This window comes from Macaca fascicularis, chromosome 8 (genome assembly GCF_037993035.2).
Source record: "Macaca fascicularis isolate 582-1 chromosome 8, T2T-MFA8v1.1".
Lineage (NCBI taxonomy): Eukaryota > Metazoa > Chordata > Mammalia > Primates > Cercopithecidae > Macaca > Macaca fascicularis.
This window is the reverse complement of record NC_088382.1, coordinates 22369721-22393095: the sequence shown is the minus strand read 5'-3', so window position 1 is coordinate 22393095 and position 23375 is coordinate 22369721. Positions and strand designations below refer to the sequence as shown.

The window sequence follows — 23375 nt, the reverse complement described above, 5'->3', positions numbered from 1 at the left end:
CAGGGAAGGTGAAAGGGTTCTGACAGTGTTACCCAAAAAAGATGTTCACCACGCAGCTAGGAAGTCTCCCAGTTAAATTATAAAGCCCAGGGTTGGGAGAGCAGAGAAGTGAGGCGCAGGGCCCGTAGTTCGGACAAACTTGGAGTTGAAGTGGACCTGAGTTCAAATCCTAACTCCACCACCGACTCACGCAAATTATGTCTCTAAGTATGTTTCCTTATTTGTAACAATAAAGGGGGCAAAATTTACCTGACCAGATTCTTGTGAGGATTAAATGAAATCATATGAATACAAAACTTATGCTTGGCACATCCTAACAGACCAGTATCTTGGTAGCGGGAAATCGCTATGGAATGGGACAGATGAAGCAAAATCCAAGACATCAGTGACTCGGCGGGTGGGTGAGGGTCAGGGAGGAACCAGCGTGGCTCCTGGAGTTCTGGTTTTGGTGACTGGGAACAGAGCAGTACCACTCATCATCACACAGAGTAAAAGGCAGGACCAGCAGATGCTGGGGAGAGCTGGAGTGATGCTGCTCAATTGGGTTTGGCATCAAGCTTGTGCGGCTTACAAGTCTTCTGAACGGTGCTCACCAGGCAACCGACACTCCGGTGAGAGGTCCGGCTTGGCAATCTGGGTGTGAGAGTCACTGGCATAAAGGTGATGTTTCACCTTTAAAGGTTAGAAGAGTTGCCCTAGGAAGACAGTAAGAACTTTCACCTTACCCTAGGATCTGTGAACCCCTGAGAGTCTACGAGCTTCAGGGAATCGTGAACATTGTGAGATTATACACAGAATGGTGTCTCTGTGCATTTTCCTAGCTCTAAGCTTTCAGTAAACTTTCAAAGGCATCTATAAGCCCCCAGCCTCATCTCAAAATCACAAACCACCAGTGCAGTGTGAGGCACCCCCTGGGAAATACAGACATTCAAGGAGCAGGCAGAGAAGAAAAAAAAAAACAGGAGAGAGCAAGAGGCTCATGACTGAGCAGCAATTCCAAGAGAAAGACACCAAGAGACATCATCTAGATCAGAGGCGGCTGAGGAACTGATCAAGATAAGGATGGAATCCGGCAGCTGACGTCCTTGCGCTGCCAGCCCTACTGCAAGCGGTGAGTTCAAGAGGGAAAGGCAGGGAGGCAGACACTGTCAATGGCACGAACCAATGGCTTTAACATTATTTCACAAAAATGGAGGGAAGGCTTTGCATAAAGGATCTGCCCCTTGGAAATAATGAGAATGCAGCAAACAAAGCTGTATGAATCCAAGTCTGTTTCAAGGGCACACAGAGGAGCCACTTCAGCACCATGCACAGCAACCAGATCCCAGCCCATCGCATTAGGTTTCCATCAACTTGACACAGACCCCATGAAACAAGTGCTGGGAAACACGCTGCTAAGTGAAGGCGTCTTCTCCTTGTGTTACCCAATAAAATCACCCAAGAAGAAGGCTCTGTGGCAGATTCCCAGTGCGAGCATGTTTTAGATGTGTGCAAGGCACCTTCAGATAAAAGTCACCGTCATTAAGCTCCAGTGAAGTCACCTTCAGACAAAAGTCACTGTCATTAAGCTCCAGTTAAGCTCTACATGTAGTTGATTTGTTAACAGTGCAGGCTTTGAGAGAATCAGATCCAGGATCTATTCTAGCTCTGTTACTTACTGTTTGCCCTGGCCAAGTTAATGAATGTCCCTGAGCTTGACTTTCCTCATCTGTGAAATGTGAATAGCAACACACACTTCAGGCGTGGCTGTGATTATTTAATGAGATAATATCCTTAAGCTCAATGCTCAGGGTCTGATACCCAGTTAAGCGTATTGAATGCTGGCTGATGCTACCATTATAGCACTGCAGAAATGTGTACCATATCCGTAACTATCACTTTTCTAGTAGCCACATTAGAAAAAATCAAAAGGAGGCCGGATGCAGTGGCTCACACGTGTAATCCCAGCACTTCGGGAGGCCGAGGCAGGTGGATCACCTGAGGTCAGGAGTTTGAGACCAGCCTAGCCAACATGGTGAAACCCCATCTCTACTCATAATGCAAAAATTAGCCGGGCATGGTGGTGCACACCTGTAATTCCAGGTACTCAGGAGGCTGAGAAAGGAGAATCGCTAGAATTCAGGAGGCAAAGGTTGCAGTGAGCTGAGACTGTGCCTCTGTACTCCAATCTGGGCGACAGAGCAAGAGACTCTTGTCTCAAAAAAAAAAAAAAAAAAAAAAAATCAAAAGGAACAGATGAAATTAATTTAAATATTTTACTTTACCCAAGATATACAAAATATTATCTATTCCATATATAAGGAATATACAATTATTAATGTGGCATTTTCTTTTCCTTCTACCAAATCTTTGAAATCTGGTAGTTTACACGTATAGCACACCTCAATCCAGACTAGCCTCATTTCCTATGATCAAGAGCCACATGTGGCTGGTAGTGACTGCACTGGACGGTGCGGCTGTAGACCTCTAGCTACCCCAGCAAGCGGAGTAGGTCCATAGTTCTCTCCCTAAGTATCACATTCTCCCACTACAGAAATCAGAAGTGATCTTCTCATATAGAACTAAGTTAAATTCACTTGCTGAGAGTTTTTCAGCCCCTTTTACTTCAGTCTTCAGATTACTAAAAAGTAGACAAGCTGGACGCGGTGGCTCATGCCTGTAATCCCAGCATTTTGGGAGGCGGAGGTGGGTGGATCACTTGAAGTCAGGAGTTTGAGATCAGGCTGGCCAACATGGTGAAACCCTGTCTCTACTAAAAATATAAAAATTAGCTGGGCATGGTAGCAGGTGCTTATAATCCCAGCAAGTCACTCAGGAGGCTGAGGCAGGAGAATCGCTTAGAATCCAGGAGGCGGAGGTTGCAGTGAGTTGAAATCTCGCACCACTGCACTGCAGCCTGGGTGACAGAGCAAGACTCCGTCTTTTAAAAAAAAAAAAAAAAAAAAAAAAGAATATAGACAAGTTCCTGTGATGCACAATATACGACCATTTTAGTGAGGATCCCTAAACACTAAGCACAGGGGTCTGTGTATTTATAGTGAAAAATGACCAGATGGCAATGAAAGAACTTCTAAGTGATAAGGTAGAGGGTGTCAAGGAATGACAGGGGTGGCATATGATGCTTTTAATGAAATGAACAACCTTCAAAACCACCGTGTGGCTAAGAACTGCTAAGGAAAAGCAGCACTTAGCCCAGTACTAGCCAGAAAGACAGAAGAAGGGAGGCAGGGAACACAAGCCTTCAGGGAACAGATGCACAAGTGACCTCTCAACCCATAAGGGTCACAGGCTTAGCAGGTCTGCAGCACAGATAAGCACCTCTGGCAGCACCAGCCATGACAGCATTGCTTTGGACGGTCTATGGCTTTGTATTCAAAGACCGCGCAAGATGAAAGAGAAGTGATGTCATTTTAGGGGAAGTGGGAGAAACTTTTTCCTTTTCTGTAGTCAGAAGAGGAACTAATTTAATGCAAAATATATTTTTCCAAGTTTTCAATTTAAGGGGGTAATACACCTTTGAAGTGAGATATTGATAGAACTTTCACCACGTATATTAACATACTTTTCTCATGATCATTTGACTAACAAAGTTAATATAGGGTTTCTGAGAGGTAGATTCAAAACTCTACAATTGAGAAATTTAAACAAAGAAACTGAAATGATTATTTTAAGTTATCACAAGGAGACCAATTCAGCAAACACGAAAATTCCAAAGTCTAACAGAGTCTGAGTCATTGACTCTAGTGGCAAGCACCCTTTGGCTGCCAGTCCCCAAGGTCACCCCGTCACACTAATATATGTTATGTTCACAATAATCATGGTGCCCAGAAGAGACCCAATTATATCTGAAATACTCTGACTAGAGAATCCAAGAAGGTGCATAAACCACTTCAGAAAGACAAAAGAGTTATGTTTCAGTTTGGCCATGTTATTTGTTGGAGGAAAAGTTATATTTTGGATAGTGCAGAGTAATGTAAACTCCAACAGAACTGGGCATCTATTGGTGGTATAATCTTGCATATATTACTCAACTTACCTAAGTTTCACGGCCAGGCACAGTGGCTCAGGCCTGTAATCCCAGCACTTTGGGAGGCCCATGTGGGTGGATCGTTTGAGGTCTGGAGTTAAAGACCTGCCTGGCCAACATGGTGAAACCCCATCTCTACCAAAAATACAAAAATTAGCTGGGTGTGGTAGCACATTCCTGTAATCCCAGCTACTCAGGAGGCTGAGGCAGGAGAACTGCTTGAACCTAGGAGACAGAGGTTGCATTGAGCCAAGACTATCCCACGGCACTCTAGCCAGGGCGAGAGAGTGAGACTCCATCTCAAACAAACAAACAAACAAAAACGAACTTCTCGAAGTTTCATCATCTATAAAACAAGACTGTCAATGTTGACTTTGCAGAAGTTTTGTGACGGTTAGGTACTATGTACATAAACGTGCTTCATATACTGTCTGAAACAGGAGGTGTTTCATAAATAGTTGTATTGATCATAACAAGAGGAAATGATACATTTATGTTTATTTTCTTGTCACAATAAAGGCATCACTGGAAAAAAGTTTTAATAAAAGACAGGAAAAGGTAAAGGATATTACACTGACTTCCTTTTTGAACCTGGGCATATACCAGGCATGCAAATGAGATTCATTTTCTCAATCTTTGAAACCATATGTGAATTTAAAAAGTTTTATTTGCCTGGTTTAATGAAACATGAAAAGAGATTGGTCTTGGATGCCTCTGCAAGTGACCTTGAAAAGTGTGCTGTGTTTTCACAACTTCGGTATCCACCCATGACAGATTTGGCATGTGAACAGCAGGGCGGGATGTGGGGGTTAGTGAGCATGCAGTGAGGGGGGTGGACAATGTGTGTTTTTCTGTGTCTATATGTGTATATGCTTTAAGTATTTTTTTTTTTTTTTTTTTTTTGAGACACAGTCTCACTCTGTCACCCAGGGTGGAGCCCAGAGGTGTGATTTCAGTTTAGTGTGGCCTCGACCTCCTGAGCTCAAGCAATTATCCAACCTCAGCCTCCCAAGTAGTTGGGACTATAGGCATGTACCACCATGCCCAGCTAATTTTTTATTTTTCCTAGAGACAAGGTCTCACTATATTGCCCAGGCTGGTCAGAACTCCCGGGCTCAAGTGATCCTCCCACCTCGGCCACTGTAAGTGCTGTGATGACAGGCATGAGCCACTGTGCTTTGTCTGTTCTAAGTCTTAATGTACAAAGATTTCCTCCCTCATGGTCTCAAAAGAACTCTCTCAAACTACCAGAGATTCCTTTGGTAATGAGGAAAAGTTTACATCTGAAAAACTCATTCACACTAAAAAAAGATAGTATTATGATTATTTTCCTTACAGCAGTTCCTTACATTTTAAGAGAGGGTGTTCCCTAAAAAGATACCTCAAAGAAAAATCTCTGAGGTCTAAGAAATGTAAACACAATTGCTATAAATATATTGATATAAGAACTTTGTGTTCTGGTAGTAGAATATAAGGAATCAGTAACAATAAAGGAGATAGAAACCTTTCTTAATACCCCTCAAATCAAACTCCATAGGTGACTTTTTACTACAGCTTCAGGTTAGTCTCATTTCAAGTAAGAGATTTCCTCACAGTTATGCAACTCCATGGTGAATGCTGTGTGTGTGTAGACTTCAAGCAGATATACTGCACTACTGGATTCTCAGTAACATTTAGGATTCATCTACCAAACTGGAACTTGCACTTGCTTTGCTTGTGATTAGTTTGAAATTGTCAAAGCCAGCCAGGAGTTATTCTACCAACACGTTCACAAAAGAAACGTGGCTAAGTTTACCTTTCTTTGGTCTGGGTTTCACTGGCAAGGACTCCTTTCTTTCCATAGCTGCTTCTCTTTCTTTCCATCGTCGGATCTGTTCCTCTCTCATCTTGAAGAACAGGATCTGTTTCTGTTCTTCGCTGAGCTCTGCCAGTAGATCGGGATCTATGTACATCTCCGACAGTATCTGTTTCAGCATCTTTGCAGTTCTGGAGTCTTTTATACCTGTGGCAAAAGTTCCTGAAACTGGCCTCCAGGTGTCCCTCCACCTGTGCTGGCACTTGGGCGTGTCCACAAAACTTCCCGAACAGCTCACAATCCTGGCTGACTGGGGCAATAATTCAGCAAACTGGCTCCTGAGACCTGGCACCAAATGTCCGGTCCAAAATGCTGTTCACTGAACCTACAGAGAGAAAGAGCCCGCATTCAGGTGGCATGTTAAAATGTGTGGACGCTGGCTAGGACGGGTTAAAAAAAAAAAAAAAAGCCAGGAGGAAATACAGTATCACTTTTCATTTCAGGGAGAAAACAGAAAAAGAAAACCTGAGGCACACTTTGTTAAGAGTTTGTGTAACTTCTATCCTATAATTTCTAAAGATACTTTGTCAAAAAAAAGAAAACAAACCCTAACTTTATACAGGTCAATCTCAGGGAAACAAAAAAAGTTCACAGAGGTTTGTCCTGCTCCCAACTAAGCAAACACATGATTACCCCAGAGCCTAACAAACCACCAACTGTGTGGCTGAAAAAAGAAAGGCAAAAAGAAAGGTCACAGGAAGAAATTAAAAGGCTCTCTGCAAAGTACCTATTTCAAAAGAAAATACCATTTTTGAGATGTCACAGAGTAACTCACCCCAAACCAAACCAAAATAGAGCCATGTTCAAGGAAGAAAAAGGAAGAAATAAAAACTAGACCACCATGCAATTTCTGCAATTTCCCTAAAAAGTAGCATTAAATAAACATAATTATGTACTTTCCTCTTCACAAAAGGATAATGTAATTTCCAGGCAACCTACTAGAGCCATGAAAATCAGGGCAGGTGCAAGAGAGAACATCCGTCTACATTCTGGAAGGTCACCGAGTTTTAGGTGTGCTTTTACTAGATAACCTAGTTTAATAAAATCTAAATGGACAGACCAGATAAACTAGCGGGATGAAGAGGTCATTAGGTTCATAACAAAGGATCCTTGATTTATATGAGTTTACTGCATGGCTCCGTGAAAGAGAAACCATAAATCGAGTGTGCACAGTGGCCTCCTAGAGGTTCTCCTGGGGTTGGAAATCCCACTGAGGTTTCATTCTGCTTTCCACATTTCTATTTGGTTGGCTTAAAAATATTACCACACTGTCATACTTTTTCTCTCTATTTTTAAACAATTTCTAAGTCTCATAAACCATCATACTTTTGTAATCAGAAGGAAACTATGTAAATATTTCTATTCTGGAAAACAAGACTTTGGATTCGATGTAGTACGATGTAAGAAAAAAAACTTACTACAACTTTTCAGAATCACATGTGTCCTAAGAAATTCACCAATAGACTAGGCATGGTGGCTCACACCTGTAATCCCAGCACTTTAGGAGGCCAAGGTGGGTGGATCACGAGGTCAGGAGTTCGAGACCAGTCTGACCAATATGGTAAAACTCCACCTCTACTAAAAAAACAAAAAATACAGAAATTAGCCAGGCATGGTAGTGGGCACCTGTAATTCCAGCTACTCGGGAGGGTGAGACAGGAGATCGCTTGAACCCGGGAGGCGGAGATTGCAGTGAGCCGAGATCGCGCCACTGCATTCCAGCCTGGGTGACAGAGACAGACTCCATCTCAAAAAAAAAAAAAAAAAAGAAAAGAAAAAATAAGAAATTGACCAATAATTTGTTGTTTACAGTAACACCTCAATAATCTTACCACCTTGCCATGTGCTCTCAAATATCTTGTTTCTCCATACTATATTCAAACACTCTTAAACTTTAGACAAGTCACTTAGCTATATTATGGCCATCGTAGTGTTGGTTTCTCTTCGTTTACCTTGTCATTGATACAGCTAGATTTGTAATGCTTCTCTCACCACCTGGGGGCCTCCTTCAGCTTCCTGTCTTCCTCCTCTTCCTTGCAAAGTTGTTCCTTGATGTACATCTGTCTTTTGAGACGAGCACGCTCAATAGCTAGGCTACCACAGAATGGTGTGCATACGCAGCACTCAGATTCGCTGACTGTTCATTGCAAAGCCAGACCCTTGATGAAACTACACCTATCCCTACTGACTGCAACCTATCATCTCAGCAGCATTCAACCACCGGAATTCAAATGGAACCAAATATTAAGAGAAAACTTTTAAAGGACTAAAAGTAATGTCACGCCCCCTGCCAGGTCCCCTTGCTAACTTTGTATTTTGCATGGAGATACCCTTAAAGGCTTGAACAGTCAAAAAAATGGATGTCTTGTAATGATTTCTTGACTGTTTCTAGCAGCTTCTGAAGGGGTGGAGCCAATGAAATCCACAAGCTCCAAGATAAAGTGGTAAGAAACGACACGGAATGACTCCTTGACATTCCAGTAAATGTCTTTATGTTCTGTGGTTGGCTTTCGCAGAAATCACACATGGCAGAAAATGAACAGTTCAGTTAGGGTTGAGACTTCCGCTCTGTTCCCCATTTTCAATGCGGTGAGTCCTATTCAAGGCGTGGGTAGAGCCTAAAATCTAAAACCCTTAAAGCGCCAAAGTCACATTCCTACTGTCTCCCCCGCCCTGCATATTCCTGATAACACAGCTAACACTTCTCGTACCAGGCACCATCTTAATTAAGCACTTTACCTGTGTTAACTCGCTTAATCTTCATAATAACCCTTCGAGTCCAGCCCATCACTGTGCTCATTTCACAGATTAGGAAGACAGAGCACAGGTCAGCAGCTGGTAAGCGGCAGAGCCGGGCAGTCCAGCTCTAAGTCAGCTTCACTGTAATCCACAGCACAGAGGCCTTTTTGTGAGTTTATTTGTGTGCCCAGAATCAGAACAGCAGGATGTGGCGCCATGTATGAAATTTCAGAATGGAAGCCAGCAAATTCCTGCAGGAACAGAAATGCTGAACTGATGGTGCTTGACACAGGGCAGAAGCCTCCTCCTGGTCCGCTGTAGCTAAGCTTAGGGGATGCCAGGTGAACACAGCCCAGCCAGGAAGGCCAGAAAAGAACCGACTGCCACACTGGCCCAGGTGTGGACATTGTTTACCCACGTATTCACCAGACACCTAGTCCCCTCCATTTCCCCTTGCACTTAGTCATCCACTTCGTCTCCACAATTTCCCCTTCCAAACAAATACTAAGAACAGTGCAAACAGCACAGCCTCTCACATGTGCAAGGAGGTTCACGGCACCTCTGTGATGAAATGCTCATATTGTTTCCATTTTTATGTTGTTTTGTTTTGCTTTTTATAGCAAACGTGGATTTCTAACATTAAAATTAACTAGTTCATCTTGAAGGAAAGACACTGGCTGGCTTCCTTGTGCCTCCCAGAATACTTGGGAGGCCCAGCCAACAACTATCTGTGGTCAGGTCGTTGAAGATGTGACCATTCTGCGGCTGCTGAATGGTACTGGTGTAAATCACCTGTCCCCTCACCCCCAACTCCCATCCCCTAACCCCCACCCCAAGGCTTTCTCAGACTCCAACTCAAGCTCAGCATAGTGCACCCGAGACACCCAGAGGCACTCCAGCCTCAACTCCCAGCTCCGCCTCTAATGAGCAGTGTGGCTATCACCTCGCCTCCTCGGGACTCAGTTTCCTCATCTGTGAAATGAGGGCTGGTTCAGTCTGTGACTCCTAATGAGTCGGTATGTGACATAATCTACTGTGAAGTGAAGGAGACTGGTGGAGCCACGGTAGAAGAAATAGAAATGAGGAAATTAACTAACCAGGGTTTTCCCACTTTCATTCCCTGACGAGAACAAATAATCATTGCTGATACGGATTCAAATGCTGAGGACTTTCCCATACTATATCAAGGGCAGCAAACCTCCAGTTATTCAAGATCCAACAAAGGAATAGCTCAGCTAACACAGCACCTTTCTTAAAAGAGAGAAATGATAAGAAGCAAGCCCACACCTGCAATTTATTCTGAACAGCAATTGCTAAAGGATCAGAGAATCTGTTGTTTTCCATGATACCATAGATTTGACCTGATTCTCACACCTTCACACTGTTCTACCATACAACTGTCTTTTGGATAACTCTGATACCTAAACAAAATAAAAAATTTTAAAGGCCTAAGATACAGCCTAAATCATAAAAATAGTAGGCCAGGCACAGTGGTTCAAAATGTAATCCCAACACTTTGGGAGGTGAATGTGGGTGGATTGCTTGAGCTCAGGAGTTCGAGACCAGCTTGGGTAACATGCCAAAACTCCATCTCTACACAAATATAAAAATTAGCCAGGTGTGGTGGCCCACACCTAGAGTCCGACCTACCTGGGAGGCTGAGGTGGGAGGATCACTTGAGCTGGAGAGTTTGAGGCTGCAGTGGGCCAAGATCGCACCACTGCACTACAGCCTGGGTGATAGAAGGAGACCCTGCCTCAAAAATGAAAAACATTAGGTCGGTGCAAAAGTTATTGTGTTTTTTTATGGCCTAAATAAATAAATAAATGTGGTTTTTGCCATAAAAAACACAACTACTTTTGCACTTACCCAATAAAATAAAAAATAAATAAAAGTATTGTGGTATGGACAGTGTAACTATAACATTAACAATACAGCTTGAATTCTAATTCTTTTAAAACAGCCAGCTCTGTGGTCGAGCTTTGTTTTCTTATTCAAACTTTATCTTATTCATCTACCAGCAAAAGAGCTGTTTTTGGAGATGAAACAAATTACCAGAGATGACAGCAATTTGGCAAGTTTTGTAAATATATACTATTCTTCAGAAATTTGAAGTTACTGTACACACAGATTTAGTATACATAGAAAATTCCACTCCTATGCCAAATCTATGCCCCTGTATGCTTTCCACTTATTTATTCACTATTTTAAAATAATGGTACCCAAGTCGTTGTTTCCATTAAACCAGCAATCAAATAAAAGCCTTTTGGGCGATGAGGAGCATCTGTTTGGAAGGGGGAGGTGCCACGCTTGCTGTTTCTCTAAGCTCCCTGGGAAGGGAAAGACAACTCAGAAAACCTACAAACTGTAGCTCCTTCCGGTGCCCGCGTAACCCCCGAGTCCAGGAGCGGGCAGGGGCGCCGCTTGGTTGAGCCCAGTGGGCACCCGGTCTGGGTCTGGGCCAGCCCCGCCGCAGCAGCCCCTGGGAGGCGGCGCTGCACGGGCCTCCGCGCGCGCCCTTACCCCACTTGGGGGCGCCCCTGGGTGCCGGCGCGCGGGGAACGCGCTGCCGGGGTGCTGCGCCGGCTGCCACTGTTTCCCGGGACTTTCCTCTTGGAAGATCTCCAGGCGCAGGTCCAGGACGTGCTCCTGCTAGGAGTCTAGAAACTCCAGTCCAGCCCGGACCCTCCCGGGGCCTGCACTCCCTGCGGGTAGAAGCACGCGCCGCGTGTCCCCGCCGGATCCCAGAACTTCCCCGAAAGTCCTCAGCTCCGGCAGACCCTCTCCCTCGAAGTTCCCCCCGCCACCCCTTGCAAGCCCCCAGACCCCGGGGACAGCCGCTCACCTAGCCAGCGGCTCCAGTCACCGGACACCGGACACCGGACACCGGACACCGGATACCCGCCGCAGCCGCTCTAGCCGCCTAACCCCGCACCTGAGCCCGCCCCGGGCGGCGCGAAGGGGTGGAGGCGGGGGTGAGGCTTCCGCCCGCCCCCTCTGGCCCCTGCGCCTCCCATGCACCCCTGCAACCCCCGAGGAAATTCCCTTCCCCCTACTCCCACCCCATGCACACTCTCGCCAAAGCCTCTCCCCAACCCCAGCACCTACCAGTGCTGGGCGCCCCTGGGCAGGGTGGCCCGATCACCCGCCACATCCACTTGGCCGCCAGAAGCCGTCGGGGAAGGGAGGGAGGGAAAGGCAGAAGCGTCCCAAGCGGCGCAGGCGGGCTGAGCAAATACTCTGACCGGGACGCCAAACAGCTCCTGCAGCCGGCCCGCCCGCGCCGCCCCGCCGCGCCCACATGCCGGGTGACTGGCGGGGCGCGATCGCGGCCCCACCCGGGCGCCTGGAGGCTCTCCAGGGACAGTCGTCGGCCAGGCTGCGTGGCCTGCGCATCTCGGGCCGCCTGGTCTGCGCGCTGTCCCTGAGCTGCGGTAGTCCGGGGTAGCCTTGCTCCTCTCCTCTCTTAGTTCGTGGGAATGGGATCTGCAGTCTATGATCTCTTGGGGACTGCAGGACTTAGATTAAATCAGCAGGTCTGGGCCTCTCCATGTTTCAGAGCTCGGGGTTCCATGCGAGGTGGAGGGTAGGAGGGTGCGCGGGCCCCACTTGTTCACTCGGCTTGGGTGCCGCAGGCCAAGGCGACTCTAGAGCTTTTTTTTTCTTTCTTTTGTTGACATTAAGTAAATGATCAAACTCTTTGGCACTTGTCGGTACAGGTGTGGCTTTGTAGGACAAGATGAAGGACGGAAAAGGCTGAGAAGGAGACCGCAGTCAACACAGACCAGGAGAAAATGAAAGAAAACTGGGGAAAAAGTTAAGATGCTGAAAGGAGTCTTGTGGATTGCAACAAGAACAGGTTGGGTTGGGGCCTGAAGACATCAGGGAGGAGCTGGCAGTCCACAGTTAGAGGAAATCTTGGAGGAAAATTCAGCAGAAGCAGAGTGGAAAGGCATTTCCACTGGAGGGCATTTTCCATCCTAGAGGAGTATGTGGAAGAAAACCGCCTGCTTTGGTGAACCCCAGATTTTATGTGTTGAGAGAGATGTAATAAACAGCAAACACCAGTAGTCCTCTCCACAGACTACCTGACCTCTTCAGGAGCCTGACCTGCTGGGTTCGAACATAAAACGTCATTCCCCGCCTTTACAAACGGCAGAAGCTATGCAGTCACATCAAGCCTCGGGGCAGGCGGCATTGTCAGGAAACAAGACCCAGCTATTTAGGAACCATTCCAGGGATCCCATCAGGGAGGAATTTCTGGTCTAAGGCTTAGTTCCTACTGCAGTTTAAATGATAGCCTATGGGGTGCTTTAGGCTGGAGTGGGATTGGCCCCTGGAAAGCTACTATGGCGAGGTCGAAATGAATCCTAGCCCTGCATGGATGGATCGGTTAACTATACAGGGTGGTTTATCTGGAAAAATCCCACAGGACACTGTGACAGCCACTTACCTTTCTCATACCCAGTCTCTCTCCAGGTCCTGACAAGTCCTTCCTTATAATAGCTCTGTCACTGTGCTACTAACCTCTGTACCTCAATTTCTTCTCTGGATAGAGTGTCTGCCTCCGTAAGTTGTTAAGAGGGTTAAATGAGATACCGCATGCAAAGGGATTAGAACAGCTCTTGGCATGTGGTGAGTGTTCAAACACATTTGCTCAGATCAGTTCATATCACATTAAGGTACTATAATTCCAGGTTCCTGCTATCTCACCCTAGGCTATGGTTCTGCCCACCATGCCACTTACATTCCAAGTCATTCCCAGGGATCCCGTCTTCCTGTTATTCATACCCTTGCATAGCTCCCCGCCACTTTGTAAAGGTTGGTTTGCTTGACCAATAGAACCCGGCAGAAGTGATGATGGTATGCCACTTAGGAGATTAGGTAAGGAAACATCTTGGAGCTTCTATCTTGAAAGAATGTTAACAGCCCAAAGGAACACACACTGTACACAAATAGCACAATCAGCTCAGAACCCAGACTCTTCCCTTTTCTCTCTGCCCCTTTCCATCCTTCTTGTCTCATGCCTCTTTTCTGTATTTGGCATGATCTCTTCTTCTCTTATTTCTATAGTTTCTTCTCCATCTTCTTTACTTGGTCTACCCTCGCCTCTACCACATTCTCTTTTTGTTCCCTTTCTCCTGACTCCTGGAATTTCCTTTTAATTGGCATGGTCTGGAAGAGAAAAGCTCGATGTTTTTCCCTTAATTTCAAAAGTAGACAATAAGAATTTGTGTGTGTGTGTGTGTGTGTGTGTGTGTGTGTGTGTGTGTGATGGAGTTTCACTCTTTTTGCCCAGGCTTGGAGTGCAGTGGTGTGATCTTGGCTCACTGCAACCTCCGCCTCCTGGGTTCAAGTGATTCTCCTGCCTCAGCCTCCTGAGTAGCTAGGATTATAGGTGCCTGCCACCACTCTTGGCTATTTTTTTTTTTTTTTCCAGTAGAGACAAGGTTTCACCATGTTGGCCAGGCTCATCTCGAACTCCTTACCTCAAGTGATCTGCCAACCTTGGCCCCCGCAAAATGCTGGGTTACATGCATGAGCCACTGCGCCCGGCCAAGAATGTTTTATAATCCTCTAAAAAGAATCGGGTGGCCTATTACTTGTGGGACCCTCAGTTACTTTTTCCCCCGCTTTGGGCCAGTACGCTCAGAAGAAAACATTTCCCCCCTCCATGATGTAGGATGTGTCATAGGGAGGAATGTGAGGAGGACTACTGACAGGGGCTGACTACTCACTACTCACAGACATGGAACGTGGTGGCACTAACACATGTGTTTAGGAATGCCCTGGTGCAGCGTTCACTGCCAGAACTCAAAGAGAAAAGCTAAATATCTATTTATCAGTTACTAATATTTTTAATTTGTCATTTATTCGTAGTAATGAATACCATGAAACAAATAGCCTACATTTTAATGGATGTGTTCCTTGGCCTTCGTTTTAGAATGTTGCTTAGGAGCCCTGCTGCCCAGGACTGTCAAGGAAAATGGCATAGCATGGCACTTGTACAACTGTGGGTGGGCAGAGGACAAGCGGGATATCACTATGTGTAAGGTGCCCCCTGGAGTTGTGTAGCACTGCCAGCCCTATTGTTGCCAGAAAGACAAGATAATCCACTTTGCACTTTTTCTAAGTTAAAGATTAATCTTTAAGTTCTACAGACAATGAAAATTACCTTCATATGTTTTCTTTATAAAATAGAATATTTTTCCTGTCATATTTTATGATCAGCATCAGAAATCTCAACCACTTTTTAACTGTTAAAGCAGTTATTTACTTGTTCCACAATGAATGTAATGTACATATGAAAGAAAAATACAAAAACATTTAAACTCTACTAAAAACTGATCCAATCTCAAAATAAATCTCAATCAGTTCATCAATCATTAAAAATATATTGAGGGTCTGCTATGTTTTCAGCTCTTTGTGAGCAGTTAGATTTGATTTTGAACTATTTTCATTTGTGTATGGTTCTGTATGGGCCTTTATTTCTTCATCTTCATAAACACCAAAATAAATTATTGGTCTTTACATTCATCTTTGAATCAATTACATTACTGTAATTTTTAATGTTTTTCTAAGAGTTACCTTTATGGAGTTCTTTCTTTAAAATCCACACTCTGAGTTGCTAATTAGACATCTCTGGTTTCATATATATATATATATACATATATTTATTTATTTATTTATTTTAGACGGAGTCTCACTCTGTCACCAGGTTGGAATGCGGTGGCACGATCTCGGCTCACTGCAACCTCCGCCTACCGGATTTGAGTAATTCTCCTGCCTCAGTCTCTCGAGTAGCTGGAACTACAGGCGCGTGCCACCACACCTGGCTAATATTTTTGTATTTTTAGTAGAGACGGGGTTTCTCCATGTTGTTCAGGCTGGTCTTGATCTCCTGACCTCGTGATCCGCCCACCTCAGCCTCCCAAAGTGCTGGGATTACAGGTGTGAGTCACCATGCCCAGCAGTTTCTTACATTTCTGTAATACAGTGACAAGCAGCCTGTGGCTCAGAGAACTGGTGACTTAAAACTTACAGGTGAAATTGGACAGTCACTATCCAAATGATATGGGACATCTGCAGTGGCCTATGGTAACCAGTGCTTTTTGACGGGTCAAAGCTCCGAGAAAGGAGCAGAAGCAAACTTTTTCTAATATTCTGGTGTTCCTCGGATCTTCCCAGGCAGTTTTGAAAAGGTCTACTAGACTCATAAAATCAAATTTCATCTCTTTCTTGGACCAGATTCAGAAATGGGTTTCCATTTCCTAGCTTCTCTCTTATATGAAATCTTTGCAAAAAGTGCACAAATCCCATTTAGTTTTATAAGGAATTTTCCGCAAATGAGTACAGCAATTCTCAAGTACATATTAAAATAATCCAGGGAGATTTTCTTTGTAACATTTGCCTCTTTGTCTGCTCCTCCAAGGAGTTATTTGATTGGGATGGGATGGAGCGCAGATATCAGCATTTTTCAAAGCATCCAAGGGGATACTAATGTGTGGCCAAGGTTGAGAGCCACTAAAATATATGGAAATAAAGTTATTTGGCTATGAGAAATGTTGAAAAAGTAGTAATAGCACTTCCTGGACTTGACTGAAATATACATAAGGCTAGATAGTCATCTTCTTGGTTCTGGTCTTTGAGTGAGTTCCTGAAGTTAGTCTGAGATGGACTTTCCACCAAACCCAGCCTGTCATTTAATAGGATTGGAATGAAGTGAGATGCATAAGATGACAGTGTCTGGCTTATTATTGGAGGCCCAACATATGTAAGTTTTGCTTCTTTCCTTCCTTTCACTTCTTCCTGGTTTTGAAACCCCCAGCATTCCCTCTGGCCCTTTAGTTGAGGAAGGCATTTCCTGCTTTGGTACCAAAGTCTCGCCCACTCCCACATATACCCCATGCATGGCTCCAAGTGTCCTCCAGATTTCTCTAACTGAAAGTTGAAGTTCCTTCTGCCCTTGGGTAAAGTAAGACACTTTGTCTCTTCCCCTAATTGTATGTTTGAATAAGAGCCAGCTTATGGCCTCTTTGATAAGTGCCATTGTTTAAGTTTGAAAGAGTTGGTTTTGACTGGTGTGTTGATATTTTAAGGATAATTAAATGTGTACAACCCCCAGTATAGTTTCTAGTGGAAGGGCATGGCCCATAGGTGACTGATCATTCTATACAAATAGAGAAATATGAAAGAGAGTAGCTCCCTGAACCCTTTGGAGAGAGGGTTCTAGATTCATAGAAATTATATAGCCACATTCACCAATTTAAACATCACAGAACTAGTCAGTGGCATACAGAATCAAAATAAATACTTTCTGATGCATAATCTTTACATAGTTACTACACTACATTCAGTTAACTAGTTCATTTACCTTACTGAATTCGGGAATGAAAGTGAAGCAAGCCACCAACTGATCTCTCCCCTAACAGACAGCACCTATGTCTCCTGATGGTGAGCAGATGGGAGCTACCTCCAAGGCTGCACTGGTTCGTGGCTGGCTGGTGTACAGGACTCAGCTCTAGTTTCTACTCTCAGTCCTGGGCTCAGAGTTGAAGACCTGCAAGTCACACACAAGCTTTTGAGCCTAAACAAAGCAACTCCTCTTCTTTTTTTTTTTAAATTATTTTTATTTTTTTTTATTTTTAAGACAGGGTTTTACTATATAGCCCAGGCTGGAGTTCAGTGGCTTGATTACTGCTCACAGTAGCCTCAACCTCCCAGGCTCAAGGGTTCCTCCCAAGTAGCTAGGACCACAGGCATGTGCCACCAGGCCTGGCTAATCTTTTATTTTTTGTACAGATGGGGTTTTGCCATGTTGGCCAGCCTAGTCTTGAACTCCTGGCCTCAAGCGATCCTCCCACCTCAGCCTCCCAGAGCACTGGATTACTGGTGTGAGCCACCACGCCCAGTGTGTGACTCATCTTAAGTACAATAAGAAGGTATTGATGGAACAATCAAACAAATTCCAAGTGGTTTTTTTTAGATCAAATTCTGACCCAGAGAGGAAACATAAAGAAAAAAGGAATAAGAAAATGAGAAGAGACAGAGGAATCAATACCAGTAGGATAAAAAAGAATAGAGGACATATTAAAAAAGAAATGTGTAAAATAGTTGATTTTATAAGTGAGCTTCACTTTGGTACGTTCCTGTGGAGTCTCAAATCCACACTTCTTTTTAATGGAGAAATGGTTCACACAAGAGAGAAAGGAAGAATGCCTCTGGGCTTCAGAAATTATCTTGAGAATCTTCAGTGAAAGAATTCCTGCCCAATACTGAACTTAAAAGCATGAATTTCATTGTTAGTTTTGCTATGTAGCAAGCAGCGTTTTCAAATTGTTGGAATAAACAGTCTCATTAAATGCCCAGGAACAAAAGACTCCAATCTTACTTTTTTTTTTTTTTAAGTCAATATTTCCTAGTTAGATTCCAAGGAAGAAACATGTCACTAAAGATTTAGATGACACTTAATGCTCCGATACTGTTTCTGGTCCTCTGAGTGAGCTATAAATGATAATGACACCATAAATCTGTGCAGATTAACTTTGCAAAGAACTTTCAGGCTATTACTTCCTTCTGTCCTCATAATACGTTTGGTGAGGTGGGCCCTTGTGATCGTCAATTGACACACAAGGACACTTGGGTACAGGAAATATCAGTGACTTGCCTAGGTTTACATAGTAACTTGGGCAGCGAGGGAACCAAGGTTGGGACTCACGACCTCTGACGTGCAGTCCAAGGCTCTTTCTGCTACACCATGCTGTCCCCAGCACACCCTCATTTCCCCAGTTACACTGCGTGTATCAGGAAGGCTGGAACTTAACCTCATTATCTTTCTGTTCCCAGAGCCTAGCTCGGTGCTTGGTATACAGTAAGTACTTAATATATGTTTGTTGAACAAATTAATGCATCTAAATTTGGGTTAGCCCAGAGAGAGCCAGAGCCTTCCTGATTAACTTGAGTAAGCTCATTTTTGGAAATTAAGCCTAAGTGGCTTTGTAACTTAATAGCTATCAATATGTTCTGTAGAATACCTTAACTTCAGGCATGGTTCCTGTAGCTTAAGTGTTCTGAGATGAGATGCTATTCTGTATGAAAGGAGGAGGTGATTTCATGGAGATCAGGTTATTATCCTGTCACAGAATCATATGCTTTTATTTTATTTTTATTTTTATTTTTTTTGAGACTGAGTCTCACTCTGTTGCCCAGGCTGATGTGCAGTGGCACAATCTTGGCTCACTGCAACTTTTGCCTCCTGGGTTCAAACAATTCTAATGCCTCAGCCTCCCAAGTAGCTGGGACTACAGGTGTGTGCCACCATACCCAGCTACTTTTTGTATTTTTGGTAGAGACAGGGTTTCACTATATTGGCCAGGCTGGTCTCAAACTCCTGACCCCAGGTGATCCGCCTGCCTTGGCCTCCCAAAGTGCTGGGATTACACACGTGAGCCACCGTGGCCAGCCTGAGCCACCATGTCCTACCTATTTTTATTTTGTCTTGACGTTTCATTATTTTTCAAGTTATCATTCATTACATACAGTGATATATATATCTTTTATACCTAAAATGTGAGTGATACTGATTTGAGTAACCATTGTGTTGAAATATAGCATTTCTAGAACTCTGACGCAGTGATTAGTGTTTACATGATTCATCTTACAATTTTAGTAATATACCATCTTGAATTATTATTCGGTCATTTCATTATTCTTGATTTCCCAACTAGATTGTAAGTTATTTTAGACCAAGACTGGTGTATTTATTTTATTTATTGTATATTCCCCTCATGCCTAATGAAGGACTGACTGCACAAAGATGAATTTCTGAGTGTCTAAATCAAAGAATGTAGAATTCTCTTGACGCTTTAGAGTAGTTTGAAAATGTTTGTAAGAATTTTCTTTTCAGTTTATATTGATTCAACTTAGCAAATACTATAGTTAGAATGAAATGTTTTATTAAATTCTTCATAGTCTTTCATAAGAGTAATATATATACATACACATATATATGTATATGTGTGTGTGTGTGTGTATATATATAGAGAGAGAGTTTTGTTTTGTTTTGCTTTGTTTGAGACAGAGTCTCACTCCTGTTTCCCCGCTGGAGTGCAGTGGCACAACCTGGGCTCACTGCAGTCTCAACTTCCCAAGCTCAGGTGATCCTCCCACCTCAGCCTCCCAAGTAGCTGGGACCACAGGCATGTACCAATAGGCCCAGCTAATTTTTGTACTTTTTGTAGAGACGGGGTTTCACCGTGTTGCCCAAGCTGCTCTGGAACTCTTGAGGCTCAATGGATCTGCCTGCTTTGGCCTCCCAAAGTGCTGAGATTACAGGCATGAGCCACCGTGCCAGGCCAATAGTTACATATTTTTATAATAACACTTTTTTTTTTTCCTAGGGCAAACAATATTGGTAGAATTGAGGGTGCTACTTCTAGGATGTTTGACTTAAAAAGTCACACGTGGCTCTCCTTTTCCTTCCCTTCCTGCATTTCTTCTCTTCTAGCTTTTCATATCTTCCTACTCACATGATATGCTTGGAAGACACAGGGGTGTAGTTTCCATGGATAACGTGAAAGGAAAATTAATGAGTGCTTCTACTTGTTTATCAAACATGCGGTAATTACGCCTCTGTCAGTGCTGGGGGGAAAAAGAAAGGAAATAGTCCCTGATGGCAGCGAGCATAATATCTAAAAAGGTAAAATGTCATGAATGAAAATAATTACAATGCTTTAAACAAAGGAGTAGAAAGTATAAGTGCCACAAAGGCCACAGAGACAAAGTTGTGGGCATTCAGAAGAACGGAGATTACATCAACATGGAGGGATCAGTAGTGTTTTCATGGAGGATGTGGTATTTCAGATGGGTCTTCAAGGAGGAATCTGACAGAGACAAGCGGAAATGAGACAAAAAGGCATTCCAGGCAGAGATATTCTAAGAGCAAAGTCTTGGAGGTAAGAAAGGCGGCCTTATATGGAGAACTGTGATTCTAGGGTGATAAAGAGGAGTTAGGAATCATAGGACCAGTGGAATTCTTTGAGATTAGACTGAAGGGAGCCAGGAATGCAGGACCAAAATTACACACTTTTCTCATTGACTGTCGGTGAGCTTTTAGAGAGGAGTACTGTATCTTAGGAAGATTAATCTGGCAGTATCTGAACAAGGAGAGATTGAAGGCAAGGTGAACAAGTTCAAAACAAGGGCTTAAATTCCAGTGACCATAATAAAAAGGAGGAAGAAAATTGATTAATTTAGGTATTTGTCCCCACCCAAATTTTACGTTGAATTGTAATTCCCAATACTGGAGGTGGGGGCTGGTTTGGATCATGGGAGTGGATCCCTCATGACTTCGTGCTATCTTCATGATAGTGAGTGAATTCTTGCATGATCTGGTCATTTAAAAGTGCGTGGCACCTCCCGCATCACCCCACTCTCTTCCTCCTGCTTTCACTGCCATGTGATGTGCCTGTGGTCCTACTTCACCTCCACCATGAGTAAAAGGCTCCCTGAGGCCTCCCCAGAAGCCAAGCGATGTTGGCACCATGATTCCTGCAAAGCCTGCAGAACGCTGAGTCAATTAAACTTCTTTTTGTTAAAAATTGCCCAGTCTCAGGTATTTCTTTGTAGCCATGCAAGAGCGGTCTAATACAAGGATACAAAATAGATCGATAAATAGAACTGCAGTGCTTCCATACTAGTGAGGAATGGTGAGCGAGGGCCAGTGCTAGGAAGACCACAGAACCAGTTTCAGCTCCCATACTTTAAGTTAATATGGTGGAGAACTCTACTACAATACCAAAGAGCCGCTGCATTATCTTGTCATTTGGGCTTATGGGAATCATTGAAGGCAAAACACAAGTGAGCTGGCCTGTGACCAGCTGCAATTATGTCTCCTTCTTTTGCCTGAATTTCTAATTTCTTTGTTGGCTGGTGAAACCATCTTCCTCCAGAACATTAGGGGCCTCTTACAAAGCTACTCGATCCTGTATCAACGCTATTGCTAAATTTTTTATGTAATCCTATGACCGCTGTTTTCCAACTCAGCCATCTCACTTATGCAAACGCAGAATAGTCTCAGGGGTCCTAGAAAATCCCAAGGTCAATTGAGTCAAACATCACAGAGGCTGGCATGGGGAGAGACCAGTGGAGGAAAATGGAGCCTCAATTAGAAGGTCATTTTATGTATCTGCTTGTGCTCGCCTTCTTTGAGTCTATGACTGAAACCTCCACTTCAACTCTCCAAATACACAATGTTCTGGAAGGAAATCTAATCTGTGCACCAAAAGTTGTCCTGACATTATATTTTATGGCCTCTTTGTCTTATAAATGGTAAACTTAAATGGTTATCATAAAATTTATTTTAAATTCCCCTTCTTCACATACCTTCTTATGGGAATGGGAGAAATTCATGGGGCAGAGTCACAGAGTCACAGAGACAGTTGGGGTTGTGCATGAGGCTGAACACATACAATTTTAAGGCTCTAGGATCTGGGGAACTTTTAATTAGAACTTTTTAGTACTCTGCCTGATCTTTCCAACTTGGACAAGTCATCGTTTGCTGCATTACAAACACTCAAAACATAGTGGCTTTAAATGGTAACACTGCACTGTTTCTCATGAGTCTATGGGTCATCTGAGTGGTTATTCTGCTGGTCTTGCCTGGGCTCAGTTCCGTAGCTCCGCTAGAAGCTGGGACAGGCTGGAATTATTGGGCCATTCCCTGCAAGTGGTCTTTCATTCTCAAAGAGTCCAGACTGGCTTCTTCATATTTTCACATTGTAGTGGCAGCATTTCAAGAGGACAAGCCCCAAAGCAACACATGTACCAACGTCCTCTTGACTGAGGCAAGCCATGTGGCCAAGTCTAGAGTCAGTTAGGAGAGGACCATATAATGACATAGATGCTGAAAGGTGTGATTTATTGAGGCCTGTTGGTGCAACAGTCTGCCACACAGTCTAATATAGAATTCCCCAGCATTTGAACAACATGCCCTGGGATGCTCAATTTTTATAAGAATTTATTCTCCTGTGTCCTGGGATGATTTTTTTCTGCAGATGTGGAGTGTCTAGACAACTCATAAATTAGACAAACTATTGTGGGGCTTTCTGCAGGGATCTGCCTATTCTTCTCCCTTCCCTCCCTCCCTCCCTCCCTCTTTCTTCCCTTTCCTTCCTCCTTTCCTTCCTTTTATTCCTCCTTTCCTTCCTTTCCTTCCTCTCTTCCTTCCTTCTTTCCTTCCTCCCTTCCTTCCTCTCTTCCTTTCTACCTCCTACCCTCTCTCCCTTCCTTCCTTCTTTCCTTCCTCATTCCCTTCCTTTCTTCCTTCCTTTGTTTTTTCCTTCCTTCTTTCCTTACTCCCTCCTTTCCTCTTTCTTTCTCCCTCCCACCCTTCCTTCCTTCCTTCATCATTCCCTTCCTCTCTTCCTTCCTCCCTCACTTCCTTCCCTTCTTCCTTTTTTCTTTCCTTTTTTCCTTACTCCCTTTCTTCCTCTCTTCCTTTCTCCCCCCTCCACCCTTCCTTCCTTCCTTCCTTCCTTCCTTCCTTCCTTCTTTTCTTCCTGTTGTTTTTTTTTGTGGAATCATTTGAATATTTGAGCCAAGTTATTAGGTTTAATCCCTCAAATGCTTTATTTGACAAATATACAAAATGAGGACCAAGAAAGTCATGACTTGCCGGGCTAATTTAGGGGACATTAGTGACTAGAATTCAGGTCTTTCAAGCATCACTCTAGTGAACTTTGCACAAGTAAATTA

The 23375-nt window shown here is 43.8% G+C and overlaps 1 protein-coding gene across 7 annotated transcripts in view; it reads right to left on the bottom strand.

Moving 5' to 3' along the window:
• The window catches only part of SH2D4A (SH2 domain containing 4A), an 82847-nt gene extending 70987 nt beyond the window's left edge, over window positions 1-11860 (bottom strand). For 3 of the 7 annotated variants that reach the window (XR_012417114.1, XM_065518970.2, XM_065518972.2), the window contains exons 1-2: window positions 11730-11860; window positions 5823-6207 (exon numbers count right to left, since the gene is read on the bottom strand). Coding sequence is in view for 5 of the 7 variants with exons in the window: in XM_065518970.2 (XP_065375042.1) it covers window positions 5823-6003 (181 nt within the window). In the remaining 2 variants the exon portion in view is untranslated. Of the gene's footprint in view, window positions 1-5822; window positions 6208-11466; window positions 11559-11729 lie in introns of those variants that run through there. The other 4 variants (XR_012417115.1, XM_005562709.4, XM_065518971.2 and 1 more) reach the window with 2 other exon arrangements.
• Between the last annotated feature and the right edge of the window lie 11515 nt (window positions 11861-23375).